Source organism: Pholis gunnellus (genome assembly GCF_910591455.1).
Source record: "Pholis gunnellus genome assembly, chromosome: 6".
NCBI lineage: Eukaryota > Metazoa > Chordata > Actinopteri > Perciformes > Pholidae > Pholis > Pholis gunnellus.
In genome coordinates, this window is record NC_136532.1 from 17,480,355 (window position 1) to 17,499,703 (window position 19,349).

Consider the following 19,349-nt stretch of genomic DNA (forward strand, 5'->3'; position numbering starts at 1 on the left):
GCAGCCTTCCAATCTCTGTTAGATGACTTATTCATCAAGTTTACTTTGATGAATAGCAAGATTCCCTTCCTGACATTGTTGCTGGTTGCCACTAGTCTAACAGACACACCAGAGGCAAAGATTTAATGATGGTTGGTTGATGCCCACAGAGAGTCTTTTAAATTGAGCCCATGTTTTCCCTAAACCCAAGTACCACAACAACTTTAACAATGATAGGAATGTTTAAGGGTGTGGTGTAGGATTGGTTGGTTTATATGAGCCTTTCTTGTGTTTTTAAAAAAGAGAAGATAGCGAGTAAGTTAAACAAAGCACAACAACAAGCTGGAGGGCACATCTTTCTTCCTCTCTCTCGCTTCCTATTCAGACTTCTTGCTTTCTCCCTACACCCCCCCAAACCCTCCCTCTTCCCCTCTGTTTCTGTCTCTTCCTGCTCCACCCTACACACCCAGCTCTGGCAGATGATGGTGGGTTGGCATCAGAACGAAGCCACTGGCAGGGAAACTGCGTTCACACCACACGGTAGTGACAAACACAGAGAAACCCCGTCAGACTTCCTCCGCTGCTGCTCCAGTGCGCCAATACATTTCAGCTGATGTGCAAATACTGTGCATATTCTGGAGGGCTTAGAGCCAGTCACCGACGCTGCTTCAGCTCTGGGAGAGAAACTCAGTAACTTGTAAATACTTTTTTTAGTTAAGCCCCAGGCAGTACCGCAGCGGTTCAACATTTGGAGATAGTTTGGACTTAAGAGAACGTATTGTAGACGGAGATGTTTCAAGTCGTCTTTGTGTCTCCTTGTTTCACGACAGACTTTGGGTTAAATATGTTAAACATGATCTGGGTTATGAATTCAAGCTGCCACAAAAACAAAAGACGACCGGTGCAAAGTTATCACAAGTGTACGTTTGATAATCACCGAAGCTCTTTGAGTGCTCGTAAGACTAGAAAAGCGCAATACAAGTAATACAAGTACAGTCCGTTTACCATTTAATATAAAACACATCCTTCAAGGTAATAAAATACGTAAAACAGTAAAGTGCAAATTAGCCTCCATAGTGAAATTCAAGGCCTTTTCGACTCTGAAGCACTATCTCAAATGCATTTGTCCCATCTTCCAGAACACATGTGGTCTTTTATCTGCGGACACAAATCTCATCACTTGGCATCAGCGTGCTAATGCAGCACTGAGAACGGGAAGTCTCAGGATATTACGCTGTATTGATTTATTATTTTTTTACCCATTCACACCAGACTTACCCGACTTACCAGACTTTCTATACAGCAGATCAAAGGGCTGATTAACTCTTTTGCTCTCCGAGATGCTGCGCTCACATCTCTGAACTTGGAGCAGGTTGTTCCAACACAAGCGAGCACAGGCCCACATCAAACGCTGCTCCACTGGGATCGGGAGCTTTTGCTGAAGCACCAGCAGCCACCCAACATCAAACGCCGCGAGTAGACTCACGCACACTTGCGCTGTGTGCACGGCTTGCAAAGTGGAGAATTGTGTGTTTCAGATACACCTGAGCATTTGACATGTTTTCGCTCTTAAACTCATTTCTGTAAAGTTTGTTTGGAGAAGCCCAGTACCACGATTAGCGAGGTTGCCCATTCTAACCCAATGGCCGTTTTTGAGTGAGCATCTGTACTTCAAATACGTAGTTTGAAACATAAGGAAAACAAAATGATTTGCCAAGAGTTAGAAGAGTAGGTGGATATCCCCTCTCATGCCTGTGTGCAGTCCAAAGCTACTTCCAGAAGGTTCTGAGCCGAGCTGAGGAGCTAGCCTAGCCAAGCCCCCGGATCCAACATTAGCTCCATACTCAATGCACAGACTTGAGCGTTTTATCAGTCAAAGTCAAATTACCTTTCAAAGCAACTGCAGCTGTACTTCTTTTAATATAGAAACAGTTCATCTATTTCCAGTTGAGAGAAAAGATCCAAAACATTTGTCTCTTTTCGTTTTTTTCTGTTCTTCTTTGAAAGGACTGCTTTGGTTCCCTGTACCTCTCGTGTGTCTTTCCCACCTGGTTCCACTCCCCAGAGGTTTTTGATTGTATGCCTTTTATATCTTTTTATTCACAGCTGTGCTTCATCGTGGTGTCTGTCTCCAGAGATCCTTCATAGGACTTATTCAGCAACCCTGAAAGACTTTTCATAGGTGGGCTTTTAGATCACTGTAAGCTTTAGATTTGAAGAAGTGGCAGTTGAATCTGTCATTGCATTTTAAATCAAATGATACAACCGTATTTCAATATCAGAGGCACGGTGTGTCTTATCAGACGTATGGCATTCTTCTCATTGAAGTCTTGTGTGTCATGACGGAGCCATGCGGCGCCGGGCTGGAAACTATCAGAGAGGAGCAATCGCAACTTTAAACGCGCCTTTTTTCCCCCCGCCGTGGCTCGGCAAGTGGCGTTTTCACATGCAAGCTGCGTCGCGTCCTCGCTGCCGGCAGCTGTGGCAGGATGATGCCTGAGGTGCCTCCCGAGGAGGATCGTGCCCTCGTTACTCCTCAACTTGACTTTGGGTTTCACAAAGCGAGCCCTTTGTTTACGCTGACAGCATGCGCTGGCTACTGACCTGGAAAAAGCGGCCAAGACGGCTTGTCTTGTAAGGAAAGAGGGGAGGCTGGTGATGTATCGGCTCCTTCTGGGACCTTTTCATGGTGCTGCTGCTGGAGACGATCCCTCTCTCCTCTCATCTTCCACTCTTTCTCTCATCCCGCTATCTATCTCTGTTCCCCCCCCCTCACTCTAGTCTCCGCTCCCATCCCAGCTATAGTCACTGGTGGTTTTTCATGAACCCCCCCCCACCACCCCACCGATGCCATGTTTTTCCCCCACCCAGTCACCGAGGTCATTCATCATTATTGTCAAGGGGGTAATGTGTGTGGGTGGGTGCAGAGATCTATGACTTCTTCATTTGAATGAACCTCATTAGATTGACTCTTCTTTGTAAAGGATCTCTTTAGAAAATAACTCTGGCAGTTCTTTAGGTGATTCTCACATGATGGCCGATGGAACATGACGCTTCAGCCGAGCATATTTACTGGAACGGTGGAGGCGCTCTTGCTTTGCTACATCATTCTGCCCCGCATACCTGCATTTACATCGCAATGTGGTGCTGGACCTTGAGCTTGACTTGTGGTGCCTTTGCTGTCAATATGGTGCAATGATCTATTTTTTACTTTTTCTGACTCCACTGATCATTTCCAGCTTTGAATGAGCCTGTTGTGCAGGGACGAGCTGCTTATGTCTTCTCTAGGCACACACTTGAAATAGCTTTAAACCCTCGTTATTTATTCTTAGAAGTCTCGTCTCATTAAATCATAGACATCGGGAGTGGAGCTAGAACTATTTCAGGTGCATGTGAAGTTTACCTGTGTGTTGCTCAAGGGGTACCACAGCAGTTTAAAAGAAAAAAGAGATGCATTCCACATTTACCACAAGTATAATCCCAGCTCTTTCCCCAAAGCACATTGAAGTTCCGTTTCCTTATTAGAGCAGATCCTTGGCAAGGCATCTTTAATCAGCCTGGTCCCAAGGGATGATATTTTTAGCCACCTTCTTTTTGGAGGCTAAGACTCCTTTACCCACGCAGAGCACTAATGAGATGGCGCGCAAGTGTAGGCAAGCGTTAATTAAGGCTAGTATGCAAGGGAAGAGGCAAAAAGCAACACGCTCATGGCATACATACATTAACTTTATCCCACCTCCTGCGCGTGTTTTTTTTTTTCCTCTCTCCTTTGTTTTTTTTCTTTCCTTTCTCTTTTTTTCACGTAGGTTGCACAAACAACAGATGGCTCTGACGCCGACCTGTGGAAGGACGGCTTATTCAAATCCAAGGTCACGCGCTACCTCTGTTTCACCAGAAAGACTGTAAGTGTGAATATAAACTTCTCCCTTTCGCTATGCATTCTGCACCAACGCCTCGTCTGCACCACCCTTTTTTGTTTGCCAGCAGTTATTAGCGCTGTTGGTTGTTGCCAGAATGTCCTACTGCCCTTTGATCAGTGGAAAGACCCATTTATAAAGCGTTGGCAGTGTAGTTTTGAACTTTTACATATAATGGATTTGCCTGCATATTCCAGATGAATAACACATCTGTGAGATATATTTCATGTTGTACGTCCTCCTGAGGATATTATTTATTATTTATTCATGAAATAACGATGAGCTGTATATCAACTATTCCAATTTATTCAATCAACAGCGTCCCTGTAGAGAATAGGGTTTGCAATCAGTGATTCTTGAAAGCTGATGCACATCTAATTGTTGAAAAATAGTCCTTTTTATGTCAGAAATTACTCCACAAAAAGCACTTTCAGTGTGGTTGTGCTATAAATAGATCTCCCTAATTGGGCAGCATTGACTCTTCAGTGGCTGAAATGATCTTTTTAATGTTCCTCATAATGCTGTTTGGGATCATCTGCAGCCTGCAGCCTGCAGCTGATGTGTTGATGCGTGGCTGTCAGCGGCTCCGTGGCCATAAATACACCTACCTGTCTAGCTTCAGCTTGCACAGCTTACTATTGGCTGCCTTCTCATTTGTCTCCATGGCTTGCTGGTAGATAATGCAGACCGGGAAAACAAAACCTGCAATTTGTGTTATCGTTTTGTATCAGCTCAATCTTAGGACTTTTTTTTCAGGGTGTCCTCTAAAAGCCAGGCAACTTGGCAGCGGCTGCCTCGTGCCTGAGCTCAATCTGCTCCTCAGTTTAGCATATAGCAAACAAATAGCCCTCCCCTAGCTCCTGTATTTTATCTTAAAATGTGTGTCCACACTGTTTTAAGGACTTTGACACAAATAAAACATGACAGAGCCATCAACAAAGGCTATTTTGTCTGCCACTCAAAGGAGCTCCCACTGTAATTGTCTATGACAAAAACAGATTCTGTAAAATTAGCCCCTGAATTATGTGGGGGGAAGTAAATAGTTTGTGATTTATCATACTCTAGGTTGGAGGTAGAAAGCCTCTTTTTGTCAGGGCGTGATGGAAGAAATCTCTCCCGAAAAAGGGGAAAAACACAAAAAAACAAGGTTCCATGCATAGTAATAACATTCATCCATATTCCTCCTTAAGTCAGTCTAAAAACTATGAATAAAAAATGTCTCTAATGGTAATGACTGTCGGGCAGCAGTAGCGGTGAAATCCAGCCTTTTTCGGACGCATCAAGTCACGCCTGGCTCGCCCCACTCTCTACTGCCGCTGTGTATTATTGCAATTTATTATGGCAAAAAATGAAAATGTAATGGGAGGCAGGGAAGAGTCATGCTTGAAAATGTCAACTACACAGTCCCTGATTGTTTTTAACCAGTCCCCATTCTGTTGATTAGACTGCCTGCTCTGTCTGCCATCGTCCCACAGCTTCTCGCCAAAAGGTTGAGAATGATTACAAGTTCACAGATGCAAAAAAAAAAAAAGCTATTAGAGAGTAATTACTTCAGCTATTTTGTCAACCCTTCTCTTTAGAGACTTCCCGAGCTTTTAGTAAATCATTGACTCTATTATCTCTACATTTTCTTTACTGAGCCCTGCAAAAAAAAAAAAAAAAAAAAAAGGCTAAAACCTTTTTCTTTTTCTTGCTCTCTGTCCTTTTTTTAAAAAAAAAGTTTCATTTGCATACGTGGCTTTAAATGTCCTGCCTGCACTCTATCTGTTAGGGCGCCGACGTTGTTGTGGACGTGAAGCTGATTGACATTAAGGACGCTTTGCCGGAGGGCTTCACACCTGTGGAGGAAACATTGGACACAAGTAAGTAAACAGTCGGGAGCGACCACTCATCCCTCCCACCCTCTTGTTGTTGTTGTTTTGACTCTCCGACCAGCTTATGCAGAGGTCCTCGGGGGCAGCTTTGCTTGAGATAGTGAATGTTTTATGTGTGCAGGTTAGCTTAATTTATGGCAGACTGTGGGAATAAAATAAACATTTTGCCCAGGAGGTACAAGAGAAGAGAATCATGAGTCATTGTTTATCTCAGCTGGAGCTGTGCTTTTCTTTATGAGGAGCTTATTTATTTATGTATTTATTTGGGGAGAGGACGAGTGGATGGGGGTTATCTAATATTAATGAAATGCATTCCCCAATGCTTTAGTGCTTTTTGAGTGCTATGTATTTCCCCCCTCACTATCCATGCCTCGGAAATGTAATAATATTTTGGTGTGGGGAGTGAGGACAGCTTGTTTATTATTTTTATTATCATTGCATTTACACTGCACTTTCCAGTGTTGCAGGGGAAATAAATGAGCGAGGCACAGATGCAATATAAGAAGCATGGCAATGATTTTTTTCTTTTGCCAGAATGAAGAAAATAGATTACGTTTTGTTTAGCTGTGGTGTAATTTAATGTTTTATTACTTTATGTGAATCCATGTTTAATGTATACATGGGACATAATGTATGAGTTTCTGAATATCCAGTTTAAATCTCTGTTGTGCACTAAAGCTGATGGAGGATTCTCTTGCTTCTGTCATTTTGCCCACTAAAATGATAAAAATGATTATAATAATGCATGTGGATATTGTGGCTTTCCAATGTCCAGTTATTTCCTTTTGAGCACAGCAGAAGCTATTAGCTCATCTCTGATTCTGAGACTGCTAATGACTAAATAGCAAAGCATAAGATAGATATGTAAAATGTCTATAGATGCTTTTTTTTTAAGCTTGAAACTCCCCCAACTCCTGTCTGACTCCCTCATGTGTACCTGACTCATCAGAGGAAACGGCCATGAGGAAGAGGAGGCTCTGCGTGAAAAGCAGCCCTTGTGCGGCCGCTGTGACGGCTGTATACGACATCCAGATGATTGCCAAGTCCAAGTACCATCTCGTTAACTACACATGTATAGGGTGAGCTGCTTGGCACTGGAAATACATAAATTCATGATATTTTGTATCTTCCATCAATTGCCACATTTGATACATTTACTCATTTGCATGAAGGATTAGTAGCTGTTTAGAACCTTGTATGTCTCCTCTTCATCTTTACACAGCGAGATAAACAGTATGGGGTTATGGTGCCGAACGGGAGATGTTTCTCAGCATCAGCCCTCCCAGGAAACGTCCAGTACAGCTCACGAGGACGCTCCAGCCAACACCGCAAGGTAACATCACGCCACTTTATTCGGCAGTGCCTCTCCAAGTTTACCTTTCCTCCTTGCTTGCTTTTTTTTATTTCACGCTCGGTGTCCTCCTGAGCTGTTGTTGCGCAATGAAGACCCAAACAATTGATCACTCTCGGGCAATCTGCAGTAAAGGTTGTGGCCGGACAAAACAAGGTAGCGAGGGTGAACCGGAGAGACAGGCTAACTAGACAGGATCCCCCCCCCCCCGAACAAGAACATGAGTTCAATGAGGGCTAAACTCCTGCTATTTGTGGGTCGGTCCCGCGAGGCGGAGGCAGGTCGCTCCTCTTGACTGCGGTGACAGGAGCGTTGTACTGTGCAGACAAAAGAGGAGGAGACGTAGCCCGGAGAGCGAGCGACAGCTGCAGAGGAAGGGAGGAGAGCTTCGACATCTCCGCCATGCTGGAGAGCGTGCGTGTACCCTTCCTCTGCTCACGCTTCCTCCGCCTCAGGCCTCAGGCCTCCGAGCCAACGGAGCAACCCTTTGTACTGTGTCCAGATCAAACAGCTCAATTATTTATCGCAAAGAAGGACTGGGGGATTTCCACGGCAAATTGTAAATAAACAAGCGAGACTCCTCCGGTGTGGAGAAAGGGGAAGCTTGGCACGGGGGGGGGGGGGGGGGGGGGGGCGCTGATCAGCTTGAAGTGCTTTGCTCTGCCATCCTGTGCTGGGCTGAGTAAAAGCCACTTAAGAGCCACAACACGTCAGAGCGGTAGGATGCCAGCAGGCGTGTCCAAAACAGAGCTTCTGTTCACATGGGCCACTCAGCGGGACGAGAACAATCAAAATGGACGGCCATGAATTAAAAAAAAAAAAACCCAAGTTCAAACTGGGTGGAGTTTTGTGAATTGTTCGTATTTATGGGAAATCAATGGTCAATAATCTTTGACGTGTTGAAGCTCTGGTGGGGCTCTCGGGCCCTCGTGTACGCCTTAGTGACTCTTACCGGTAACCCTCCGCTCTTCTGAAGCCCACTTTGAAGTCGGTGAGGCTCAAAGGTTGGAATAAATTGCACCTCGAAGCGACTCGCACCCCCCTCCTGATGCCTGCTGAGATCACAGGCTGCTGTTTTTGTATTAACATTCAAACTCATTTCACAGTCAAGAGAGTCGTCTTTTGAGAGTATTTCCATCCATAATGCGCTGACGCATAAGGACGGCACTATGGGCCATTTAGACGGCGGCGGTTCTGTGACTATTTATTTGGCATCCTCTCCGTGTAGTTACATGCACTTTAGACAACCATACATACAGCCATGAATATGTCTGTAGTTACTTTAAAGTCACAGATTAGATAGTTTGACACAGTGATTTATAAACGGCTCTTCAACCCTCACTGATGGTTTAAGTAGGTACAGTGCAACTGTCTGTGGAGTATCACCCCACTATACTTTATTCATATTCAGTACGAGTATGAAATTCTCTCTTCCATGCCTCCTTCAGGCTATCTATAACAACTTTATGGCCTTTGGAGAATAGCACCTCTTAAATTTAAGTGCTCTTTACAGTCAGTGGAAAAGATGTTTTAAATACAGTCAATAATGTGTACATTTTTAATGACCCTTATAATTTTGAAAGCTGCAGTGATCCCTCTCAAATGTTAAGTTGCCTCAGGCAGCGGGAGCTTGTTAGAGTTGTGTACAATCGTACACTGCAAATCAGAGCACAGCAGTCCACAGTAACTGCAGGGTGTTGCATCATTATGGGATGCACGGAGTGATTGCATCAAGGGTAAGGCGCTGTATTTGAATTGTTTTTGTATCTTTTTGTCAGCTGAAAACGGGGAGTCTGCAGCTCTTCAACAGTTTTTAAAAACTATTTGTTTTCTAGAAATGACTTTTAAAGGAGCCTTGGATAGAGAAACTAAGAGTTAATTTACAAAAGTTTGAAATATTTTCACCCTCTGTATCCGGGCTGTTGAGAGACATCTGTAAACTGAGAGTGGGATCGCTGCAACAGTACATTGTGCATTTACAAGGCTGTTCAATTCTTAAGTGTGAGTTAGAGTCACTACTGCTAGCTACAGTACCACCAAAGCTCAATGTCTTTGAACTTTAATGAGTTATGGTTGCAACGTAGAAGACTTTTTCTTGTAAATTACTTAATTACTTGTTAAGTGTATGAAGTGTTAAAAATAGTGAAAACCCTGTTCCCACAGCCTGAAGTTACATCATCAACATGTTTAAGAGTCCAAAACTCAGAAGATATTTCATTTCCGATCATATTTGGCAAATATAAGGTTTGGGATCCTTACAGATTTGAGAAGCTAAAACCAGCAGATGTTTGGCTTATTTGTATGAAAAATGTATTAATTAATTAAAATGTACTTTATTTTGTTTCAGTCAACTAATTGATTAGCAGCTCTAAAAAGAAATGATCCTTTTGAATTGGTTCATTTATCCATCCATTGTCTGCAGTTGGTTTCGGTCACACTCATTAGTTCTATCATGAAATAGTTATCATCATATACTCCCGAGAAGTACTGGAAATACATGTGATACAATAATAAAGAATTCAAGACAGTATCTTCCCATCATACGTTAACGCTTTGGCCGCTATCATTGTGAAACAGGTATTGAACTGAATTCTATGTGCTGTTAAAAAAAGTCTCAGGAAGTCTTTAGCTTGGCGGACCCTTCAGAAACCCCGTGAGATGGAATCTCTGGAATTAATAAAGGAATGACTCAAGCAAGTTTTATCAGTTCAAGGATAAACACTGAACTTATTTGTTATTGGCTCAGGCTGTCGCACCATATTGAGCCACTAAAGCTGTTGGGGTACGGGCCCGTTAAGCGGTCTGCCGTTGCAAATGCATCTGAACCTTGTGTGTGTTTAACGTCTCTTTTATCGAGTTCGTCTAAAGCGTCTCAACCGGGCGAACCGTGTTCCGTTTTGATTCATCGCTGCAGCTTGATGTCAACCACTTTGGCTTGTTCTCTGTCAAGACCGACGGTATCGGCCGCTCCCTGACTTCATAATGTGGAAAACCTGAGCCATCCGGTCAGCCTTTTAATGTGTCCAGTAAAGTATCCCCCTCCTTCGTTCTCCTGGCCAACGCTGCCATTTGTTCTCCTGATAAAACTGTCATTGCTGAGGCTGATATCTGACCTCTACACCGACTGCTAGCATAAATTAGCCTTGTCCTAATATTGCAATTTCTTTCACTTCACTCAGAATCAAGGTTTTTGACATTTCTCTTAGAATAGTAGGCCATTGTACACACAGACGCTTTTTAAATCAAACCGTACGGCGATAAACATGTCAAGGCCGAGTATCTTTTTTTTCTCTCTTTCATTGCATACTGTAGTCGGCTTTTTCCTTCAACGCGTGAAGTAGAGAGTCATCAGTGTCAGATTTGGCGTGCATATCAATATGTTTTGGATAGCACTGTCTTCTACCTGTGACACTCCACACATCGCTGCAGCTCTGCAGGAGTGTTGTATCAGCTTTCATTGCTCGCTGGTTAACAAAGACTTCCCAGCAGCACACGACTCTGGAGGAGAAAGACACACCGTGACTGTCAGTGTGTCGCGCTGAAGAACAATCATTCCCGGGCTCAATCTTCACTCATTACTTTCTTGTGTTCCGAAAAAGTTGCCGAAAAAAGTAGCGGGGGATCAAGCGGAGGGAACGCAGAGCGCGGTGTCAGGAATGATCGAGTGATCAGCGGAGATCTGATGAGCTCAGACTGTTCGGTGATTTGCCACCAAAAAATTCAGAGAGATCCTCTTTTCAACACCTGACACCGAGCTTAAAGGAGGATAATGATGGGTGAGAAAGCAGCTCCCACAAAGCAGCACTGTCGGCACATAGGGGAAGGTGTGGAGATGTTGTCACGGGGAAAGGCTGGATGTGTGTCAAAACAAGAGCTTCCAGCTCTCTGTATCGCAGCTCTGGCTCTTCAGCGATATTACTCTCATGCTCGTCTTACCTCTCCACTGACTACCACTCGTCTGTCCCCACTGTCTCTCCCACTTGCTCTTCCCCTTCTCCCTCTTTCACACAGGACAGCTCTTTTCCTTATTCCACGTGGAACAACTTAAAGGACACCAAACAAAAGAATCTGTTGAACTGTAATTCAAGTTGTCACGTAATCCTTAGTGTCGTCGTTTGCTTTGCCGCACTAATGTGATTTTATCTCCGGCAGATTTCACGGGAACACGAGACTCTTGATCTGCGTTTTAATTGCGTAAATCTTTCAGGCCGTGTTCCCAGTTTTACTATAATTTGATGAGGAACTACACTGTAATTGAATATTCAAATTAGGAATATGTGTCAATATGGCTCTCCTTGCCTGGAATGAGGATTAATTGTTGTCAAAACTCCAGTGGCCGACATAATACGAGCCCCAACACTGCTGTTGATTAGCAAATGCATTTGCCATGTTTTTGTTTTAAGAATTAGTTGTCTAATTGATTTGCCATATGTTACCCTCTCCAATGTACCTAAAATTGTATTTAGAAATCACCAATTTGGATTGAGACAGTTTTGTGTTTCAAACAGATGGGAAAAGCAACCCTGGAGGTTGTCCTGTAGGAAAGCATTTCACGAGCAGCACATTTCCCCGCTTTCACGCCGAGCCTCCGGCGTTTTAAGTACCACTTTACTTTTTCAGATACATAGATAAATAGCCAGACTTAAAACTTTCTCTGTTGTCTTTGTTTATTCTGAGTACTAATTCAACAACAATAACGCAGACGCCCTAAAAGGGCGTTTAAACCATCACCCCCCCCCCCCCCCCCCCCCACCCCCACCCTCCCACGTCCATGGGATGTCTCTGTGCTTTTGAAAGATGTGTACCTTTCTTCCTCAGCAGTGGGATCAACCTTTTGAAAGGTAAAAGAAGTCTGCATCGAATATGGCAATCGTTCCCGCAAGATTGATGCCAACCTTTTAAAAATTCACCATTGGCCCGGATTTAACATGGCCAAATGCTGATGTAAATGAGGAGAAGAAAAGTCGACCCTTTCATTGCAAATAAATCTGAGTTGCAGGCTTCAGCTCATAAATACCACAGCCTGTCAGAAGTCTTGTTTTATTGCTCTTGATGGAAATTATTGCATTTATTTATCTCATCCGGAGAGATAAGGCTCTGAAAGCCACAACTCACGCACAGCTCTCACATTATATGCAGATCTGCCGTTAGTCTTAAATTTCAAGGTTTTTGATTTTACACCCCCACATAAGAATTATTATGTTTTCCATAAACAGACCAAATACAGAACATGATACACAGAACACCTGCTCGCTCTGTCGTCTTTTCACAAGTTATCTTTATTCTTCTGATCTACCTTGTTCTTTGTCTTTAACAACAAACTCTTACGCCGGCGTCTCCTCCAATCGAAGCGATTCCCTTTTTTTAATGGCCAACTACATTGCATTATCATTATAAGATCATTTGTTTTATAATGCAATCCCGGAGCTCATTTTACCTTCAGAGCATGTCATGTTATGCAGCTCTCTCCAAGCTGTGAATTATTTTTTTTCTCCCCCCCCTGCTTGCTGTGGATTTATCGATCCGTAGGGGTGAGTCACAGGGTGTAATTCATGATAGCTTGATTGATGAGGATTTCAATCTTATATGGTTTGTTAACTTCAACTGCCCACAAAGTGCATTCTGTGCTGTTTTCTGTAATACAAGGCCATGAAACGGTAAAAAAAACAAGACTTCCCTTGAATAATGGAATCTTTCAGTTCCTCCAGAATTTACAAGATGCTGCCCCAATCCCCCCGGTAAAGGTCTGTTCAAGCCCCCGGGCAGCTGAGGCACGGTGTAACTTTTACCATATTTCACCCCTTAGATCCATCCTGGTGTTTCAGTGCTCGGTTATGTTTTTAGATAGAAACGCCTTTGTGTAAGGAGGGAGTTTTCATGCTAAATAAATGATCTTGCGTTATACTTTAATGTCCGAGCAACGTGTCCTGGAACATAATTGTCCCCGTCAAATACAAAGTTTACATGCATTTACTATGTTTTTACTGTGGCGATCCATAAACTATTGTTGATGGAACATTGTTGCTTTCTGTCTCCCAGCAAGAGGACCACGAGCAGGCCGGACTATGAGCACCAGAGCAGTGGGAACTACGCCATGACGGGTAAATGATCTCCCATTTTACATGGATGCAATTCAGTGTCATTCATGACTTCACTGTAGACAATTAAAGGGATTTAATAGTTTGCCCAAGATGCATTAGGTTGTAAAACTGCTTACTTTTATAATTTCTCCCTGGAAGAAAAAGCTCCAAATATTTGGAGAAGAGGTTCAATACTTACTTATGCTCTCTATGTACACTGAACGTCGTCTCCACGTGTACATAAAGGCGTCACCTCCGCTACTTGATCTACAAACGCTCTAGATCTCCTCAGTGATGGATACCGCAGAGAGCTTCGCTTATCTGAGCGAACGTGACTTCCCAGAGGAGCTCGGCATTACACTCAAGAGAACATTTAAAAGCTGCCAAAGACGATCCGTCACATGCCATACTTACATACGTGTATACCGTGCATTGCACCGGACGGATTCCCTTCTCTTTGTCAAGGAGAGAAACTCGGCAATAGCACAATGCTCCGGGACTAAAACAGAAGAGAGGCTAATTCGTTAGGAAGCGGAGCTTAGCTATGACAGCCTCAGAGCCATGGAGTCAGAGCCGGCTGAGGCGCTCGAGCCTTAAAGAGCGTGTGATCCACACGAGGTGAGCGAGGCAGGCAGGTTTTTATCCAGCTGGAGAGAGACACCATGTGGTGAGGATTCCTCCTGCTGCTCATGCCGAGGCACAGCCAGGCTATGGCCATGGTACACCCTGCCTTTTCAATGCAAGCCTATTAAACAATTGCTGAAGTGCACATGATAGAACTGCGTAAGGCAATGTTTAAATAAAAAAAACTAATTTGATTTTAAAGTCTCTAAATTCTCAGCTTTTTTTTTTTAAATTTTATTTTTTCATGCCGACATAAAAAAGAATCATGTAATTGACAAGAAATTAATACATAATTTTGTTGCTCTGACTGTCATATTATAAGTTTGCGAAGACAAGTGTGGCCCTGAAGGAGCAGACATTACCACACAGCTGAGTGGTTTGTGGCATTGGGAGTGCGACTCCTCCGCTGGGACAGGGTTTGAGTGACAGTGAAGAACATGCACATACTGTACAGTACGTTGCCAGCAGTCATCCTTTAGCTCCAGAAAACTGTCCTTTGCAGCTGTGCAGCCTCTACCTTCACGTGTCCCTGCGTGATGTTTAAAAGAAGAGAGGATAATGGAGTTAGCCCGAGCTTTATTTCTTGAGACTGTGTACTCGTCAGGCTTTACAGCATCCCACTGCGAATGTGAGAGCACGCAACTCTCCTTCATTAACAACGTGATAGCCCGCGGACCAAGTGTGAGGTCGTTGCCGACAGCCTATTTGTGTTAATTGTTAGCGGTGGTAGCTCTGGCGTGTGCGCGTGTGTGTGTGTGTGTGTGTGTGGCCGCGTGGGTGTCTGCTTGTGCACGCGTGTGTGTGTGGGCTGACAGCTGGCCAGGTTCGAGTTGGTCTAAAACCATGTGCGCTCTGTCAGGGTTGTACAGGCGCCTTCTTTAGGATTGATGAATTGCCTGCTTTCTTGATTAAACCCTCCGTCACTTCCCAACAAAACAAAAACCCGAGCAGAGAGAAAAAAAAGAAAAAAAGAGTGAGTTGAGGGGAGGAGAGGTAACATGTCTGGGAAATCTGTCATCCGCAGTCACATCATGTACAGATGTGATGTGCAGGAGCTTTGACATTTATTACCAGAATATTAAAAACTAATTCACATTTATCTTGCAGCCCTTTTTTTTTTTTTTTTTTTTTTCCTCCACTTGACAGTTCAAGCTCATTTGAAAAGTTATCAAGTTTTCATAGCAGCGCCAACCTTTTGCTTTTCTTCACCACGTTGCTTTGATCCACGCCAAGTCCCTTTGCCAATTAGGTCTGTTCCTCATGCATTGACAGGAACGCAGGAAGTTTAAAGGTAATTAAACGTGCATTCATGAAATGTGTCTAAAAAGCATATGTTTGATAAAAAATGAATGTGATGGTGTTGAAGCCCTAAAATAGACCTATACGACGTGTTGCATTGCACTCTCTCATCATTACCTACAGAACGACGTATAGTATTCAGCAGACATCCAGCTGATAAGAAGGTAAACGTAATAAAAAGTAATACATTTACATATCTATCGCATTAATCAAAAATAAATCCTGACATTGGCCCTGATCTAACGTAATATGGAGAGCAATTATTTCCCTATCCATTAGAGGAACTTCAATTAACACACACGAGACAGTTCATCCTTCAGAGGAGGAGGAGGAGGAGAAAATAGGAGGCTCAAAATTAACTTGGGTTTGCAAAATATCTTGGCAGAATGACAGTGATTTTTGATTTTCAGGAAACAATATTGGAATTCTTATTAAACTATGTGCATCTGCTTTTAATTTGCTGCAAATAATTGGAAAATGCAATGGAGCTTTCCAATTAAAGCTCCACTTTATGCTGTTTAATAATACCCTCATAATATTATAGCTTATGAAATGACAGGTGAGTTGGTGTATGAATAAAACATAAAGCCCTGTAATAAGAGGCAGAAAAAAAAAACCGGGACAGTTGTTGGGGGGCTTTTAAATGCTCGACATAATTTGCATATATTAATCTCCTCTTTTCAGCCTTATCAAGTATTCCACTGTATTTGAAGTTAAAATAGTCGTGACAGGCAGGGGTGCGCTTCGTTTTTTCCAAGGATTTATTACTTGTATAATTCTGGATCTTTAATAAGCCAATATGACTGATCCTCTGAGTTCTGTGGAATTTGGTTAATTGTTCCAGATGGTGCTCACTGATTATGCAAAATTACTTTATTTCTCCTCTTTTTTTCCCCCAGCTACACCATTTCCTGATTGACTAACATGGAGAAAAAAGATTATTTTTGGCGCCGCACTTTCATTAAGAGGGTTCTCATCAGGTTTCAAACAAAAGTTCCATCTTATCTCCCTGTGTAGTTGTAGGCGAGGCTGTGCAGAGGGAGGCGATCAGCCGGCTCTTATCTCAAACCGGGATAGATCTCAACTGCTTCTGCACCGCTGGGGTTATATTTTAGAATAACACAATTCTTTAGGCTGAGGGATTAAAAAACACGACCTCTGGATAGTGACACAAAAGTTATTATAGTGTACGGCGTTCTCTTCTTTCTCTTTTCTGCTCTCTTTCTCTCCCACAGATTGATGAAATTACTAAGCAGCGAGGTTGGTCCCCTCCACTTGCAGCTCGGGCTCCTTCCACAACTCACTAACATTCTGTTTTGCATCAGCTAAACCGAGCTGAATGAATCATTTATGGAAGTGTTATGGGGGAGTATCGGCAGATTTACTGCCGAGCTTTTACTTTAGATGGAATGGGATTTCTATGAAACCGATCTTGATGTCTGAAGTAATGCCAAAGCTTACATCAAGACATGAAAGGAACGCTCTTAAAACCCTCGTTTTGCTTCTTAATTCCCCTGGTCAGCAAAAGGCGAAATAGGGAGGGAGGGGAGAGGGGGGGGGGGGGGGTTCAGCAGGAAAATAGTATTTACACCTAATGTAGACTCACGCACACCTCCTCAAACTGTTTACTACTCTCAGCAACTCATGATATGAAGGACTGCCGTATTTCTTCTTAAAATGTGATGGCTTATAAATTACAGCGTTTATAATTATGATTAAATTGAATATTAGGTTTGAGCTGTTCATGCATTTTCCTTCTTCAAATAGGAGCATAGTTTCAACATTTGGACAAAAATCTGCATGTTAAGAACAAAAATGAATGCTCAGAAGATCTTTAAGAAGAAGGGAAGAGATTTTACGAGAGTTACTGTCGGTGTCATTGAGTGCAAGTTAGTCAGAACTGAAAAGAACTAAAAACTAAAAAGATGAACATAATTGTTTTCTGATCTCAATACAAGCTTTGTTTCCTTGTGAATCTTGGATCATGGAATAATTTAAATTGGACACGTTTTCAGAAAATTGTGATTTTGGAGTTTGTGCGTATATTTTTAAGAATACAAAATTTAAAAAGTTCTCTTAATTCTTAAGAATTTTTTTATCTGAAAACGTTTGAAAAAGCACTGTAGTCTAATTTGTTAGGAAATAACATTCAAACCAGAGCCAAACACAATAGAGAAATCAAAGTTTGTTTGTTTTTTGAATGTGGATTCTGTTTGTCTCCGACGTCAAAAAGCTGTTTTGGATTTTAACAGGTGAAACACTCTTTTAAGAAAATCCTGTTGGCTGAATCCAAAATGTGATCGGACTATCCAGGTTATTTTGGAGACGTGATCGATCCCAGAGTGAGGGTGCCATTAAGTATTTGGGGATCAATCCTGAAGGGATCGTAATGGAATTTTTGACTGGAGCCTTGAAGCCCTCAGGATTTCTGGACCTTTATTGCAGTCAAATACGAGACTTTAAATGGCCTGTGCATTTGCAGGCCAGACTGGACTCTGGAGTCTCATCCCTCATTGCTTTCTATCCATCCCTGAGATAGTAGCAGTGCTCCATTAGTTTCAGTGTCCAGACGTGGACAGTCTCAATGGATGGGCCTGTCACGGCTCCCTCGTTTGCCCCATGTACAGCAGGGTTTGTTATCACACATCTAATTAGAACTTGATAAAAAATATTTCACAAAAATCCAGTCATTAAATATAGTTTAAGGAGATTTATGGTCAAATATGCCTTAAAGATCTTTTAATGGCTCTGCTGACTTGTTAAGTTTGTAATTAATGATCTTCTAATACATACTGTGGTGTGATTTAGAAAGCACAATGAGATTCTGGGAATGAAGTCGTTTTGGAAAAGGGCATCTGGGGCTCCCAGAAGCTCTATTAAATAGTTCTGCTCAGACTGGTTTGCTTAAAGCCATGCTGTGAAAAAGTTCACACACATCAGCATCTTCACATATAGACATATAGACCATTTTTATGTGAGGGTGCGAGGAATCGTGCATGATTATAATACAGTTCCTTTGTCATTTCATAATAGTCAATTAGTGTGTACAGAAAAGTCTACGGCTCTAGTGGTACTTTCACTTTTTTTTATTTAAAGGATGGAAAACGTCTTTCATCAAAGTCCACTAATCTACACACCGTAAAACCAATAAGCAAATGCATATGTATCAAACTGTAAATGCATTCTACTAATAACAGTCGCCTGTTTCGTCCGGAGAGTAATGGTGTCCTTATTAGCATAATTAATGACAAATGGCAGCGCAGCATTGGTGGATTGGTTGTAGGGGATGATAAATTGGTGGATGCCCAGGTTAGTGGCTGCCAAGGAGGCCTCTTTGGCTGTCATCCCTCCTGCTTCCACTCTGGCACAGTTCATTACTCACCGTGTGAGATGCCACTTTACATTGCCTGGTACTGTGAGCATGGAGAACTTAATAATGCCACCACAACCACACAGGGCCTGCTGCTTTTACCCACAGTCCAGAGGGCAAGCAGCTCAGCGAGGGCTAGGGGTTGTGGGGGAGCAAGGCGACGCGGGAACCGTCTCCTGCAGCTGCACCGATCAAAACGGATCACAAGTCAGTCGCTACTTGAGGGGAACCGGGGCCATATGACCCAGTCTCCAGTGCTGGTGAGTGTTTCTTGTTAGGATTTCTGGGGCTCGCCACATCCCTCGCATCATTACGGGTTAGTTTGCCCACAGAACCGCTAATTAAGAGGGGATTTGTGTAATTGTGCCTTCTGCTGTGTCCCATCCGGCACTTGCAATTTACTGTCAGCCCTCTGCCAGCTTTTACACTTGTCCAGAGAGGCGTACCCCATTTATACACACATTCTGCTGCACATTTACCAGCAGCACACAGCTGGGGATCAATGCCAGTGCCATGGCAATGTCTTAAAAGACACTGTGCTGCTGATTAAAGTCTGATTGTCCATTTAATTTCATGAGAGCTTTCAATACCAAGCCAGGAAGAAGGGTTCTCCCAGTGCTTCTCCAGCACAGACTCCTTTTAGAAACTGTTATTACAAGTTTTGTAATTATACCAGACCACTGAAGACTTTAAGTACTTCAATTATTTCTTACATATATATATATATATATATGCATGACATATACAGTGCCCATATTGGAGAAGTTATCACACAGGCACACACCTCCTCATAGCGTTGTAGTGCATAATGTTATGCAGCGGTGTTTGTGGCCAGCTCACCATAGGTGTTGCTGG

General features: G+C 42.9%; 1 protein-coding gene across 3 annotated transcripts in view; it reads left to right on the plus strand.

The window, feature by feature from the left end:
• LOC306697630 (multivesicular body subunit 12B-like) overlaps nt 1–19,349 on the plus strand; it is a 30,941-nt gene that overhangs the window by 2,168 nt on the left and 9,424 nt on the right. For all 3 annotated transcript variants that reach the window (XM_079161638.1, XM_079161640.1, XM_079161639.1), the window contains exons 3-7: nt 3,786–3,881; nt 5,668–5,758; nt 6,720–6,849; nt 6,993–7,103; nt 13,161–13,222. In XM_079161638.1, the coding sequence (XP_079017764.1) occupies nt 3,786–3,881; nt 5,668–5,758; nt 6,720–6,849; nt 6,993–7,103; nt 13,161–13,222 (490 nt within the window). The remainder of the gene's footprint in view (nt 1–3,785; nt 3,882–5,667; nt 5,759–6,719; nt 6,850–6,992; nt 7,104–13,160; nt 13,223–19,349) is intronic.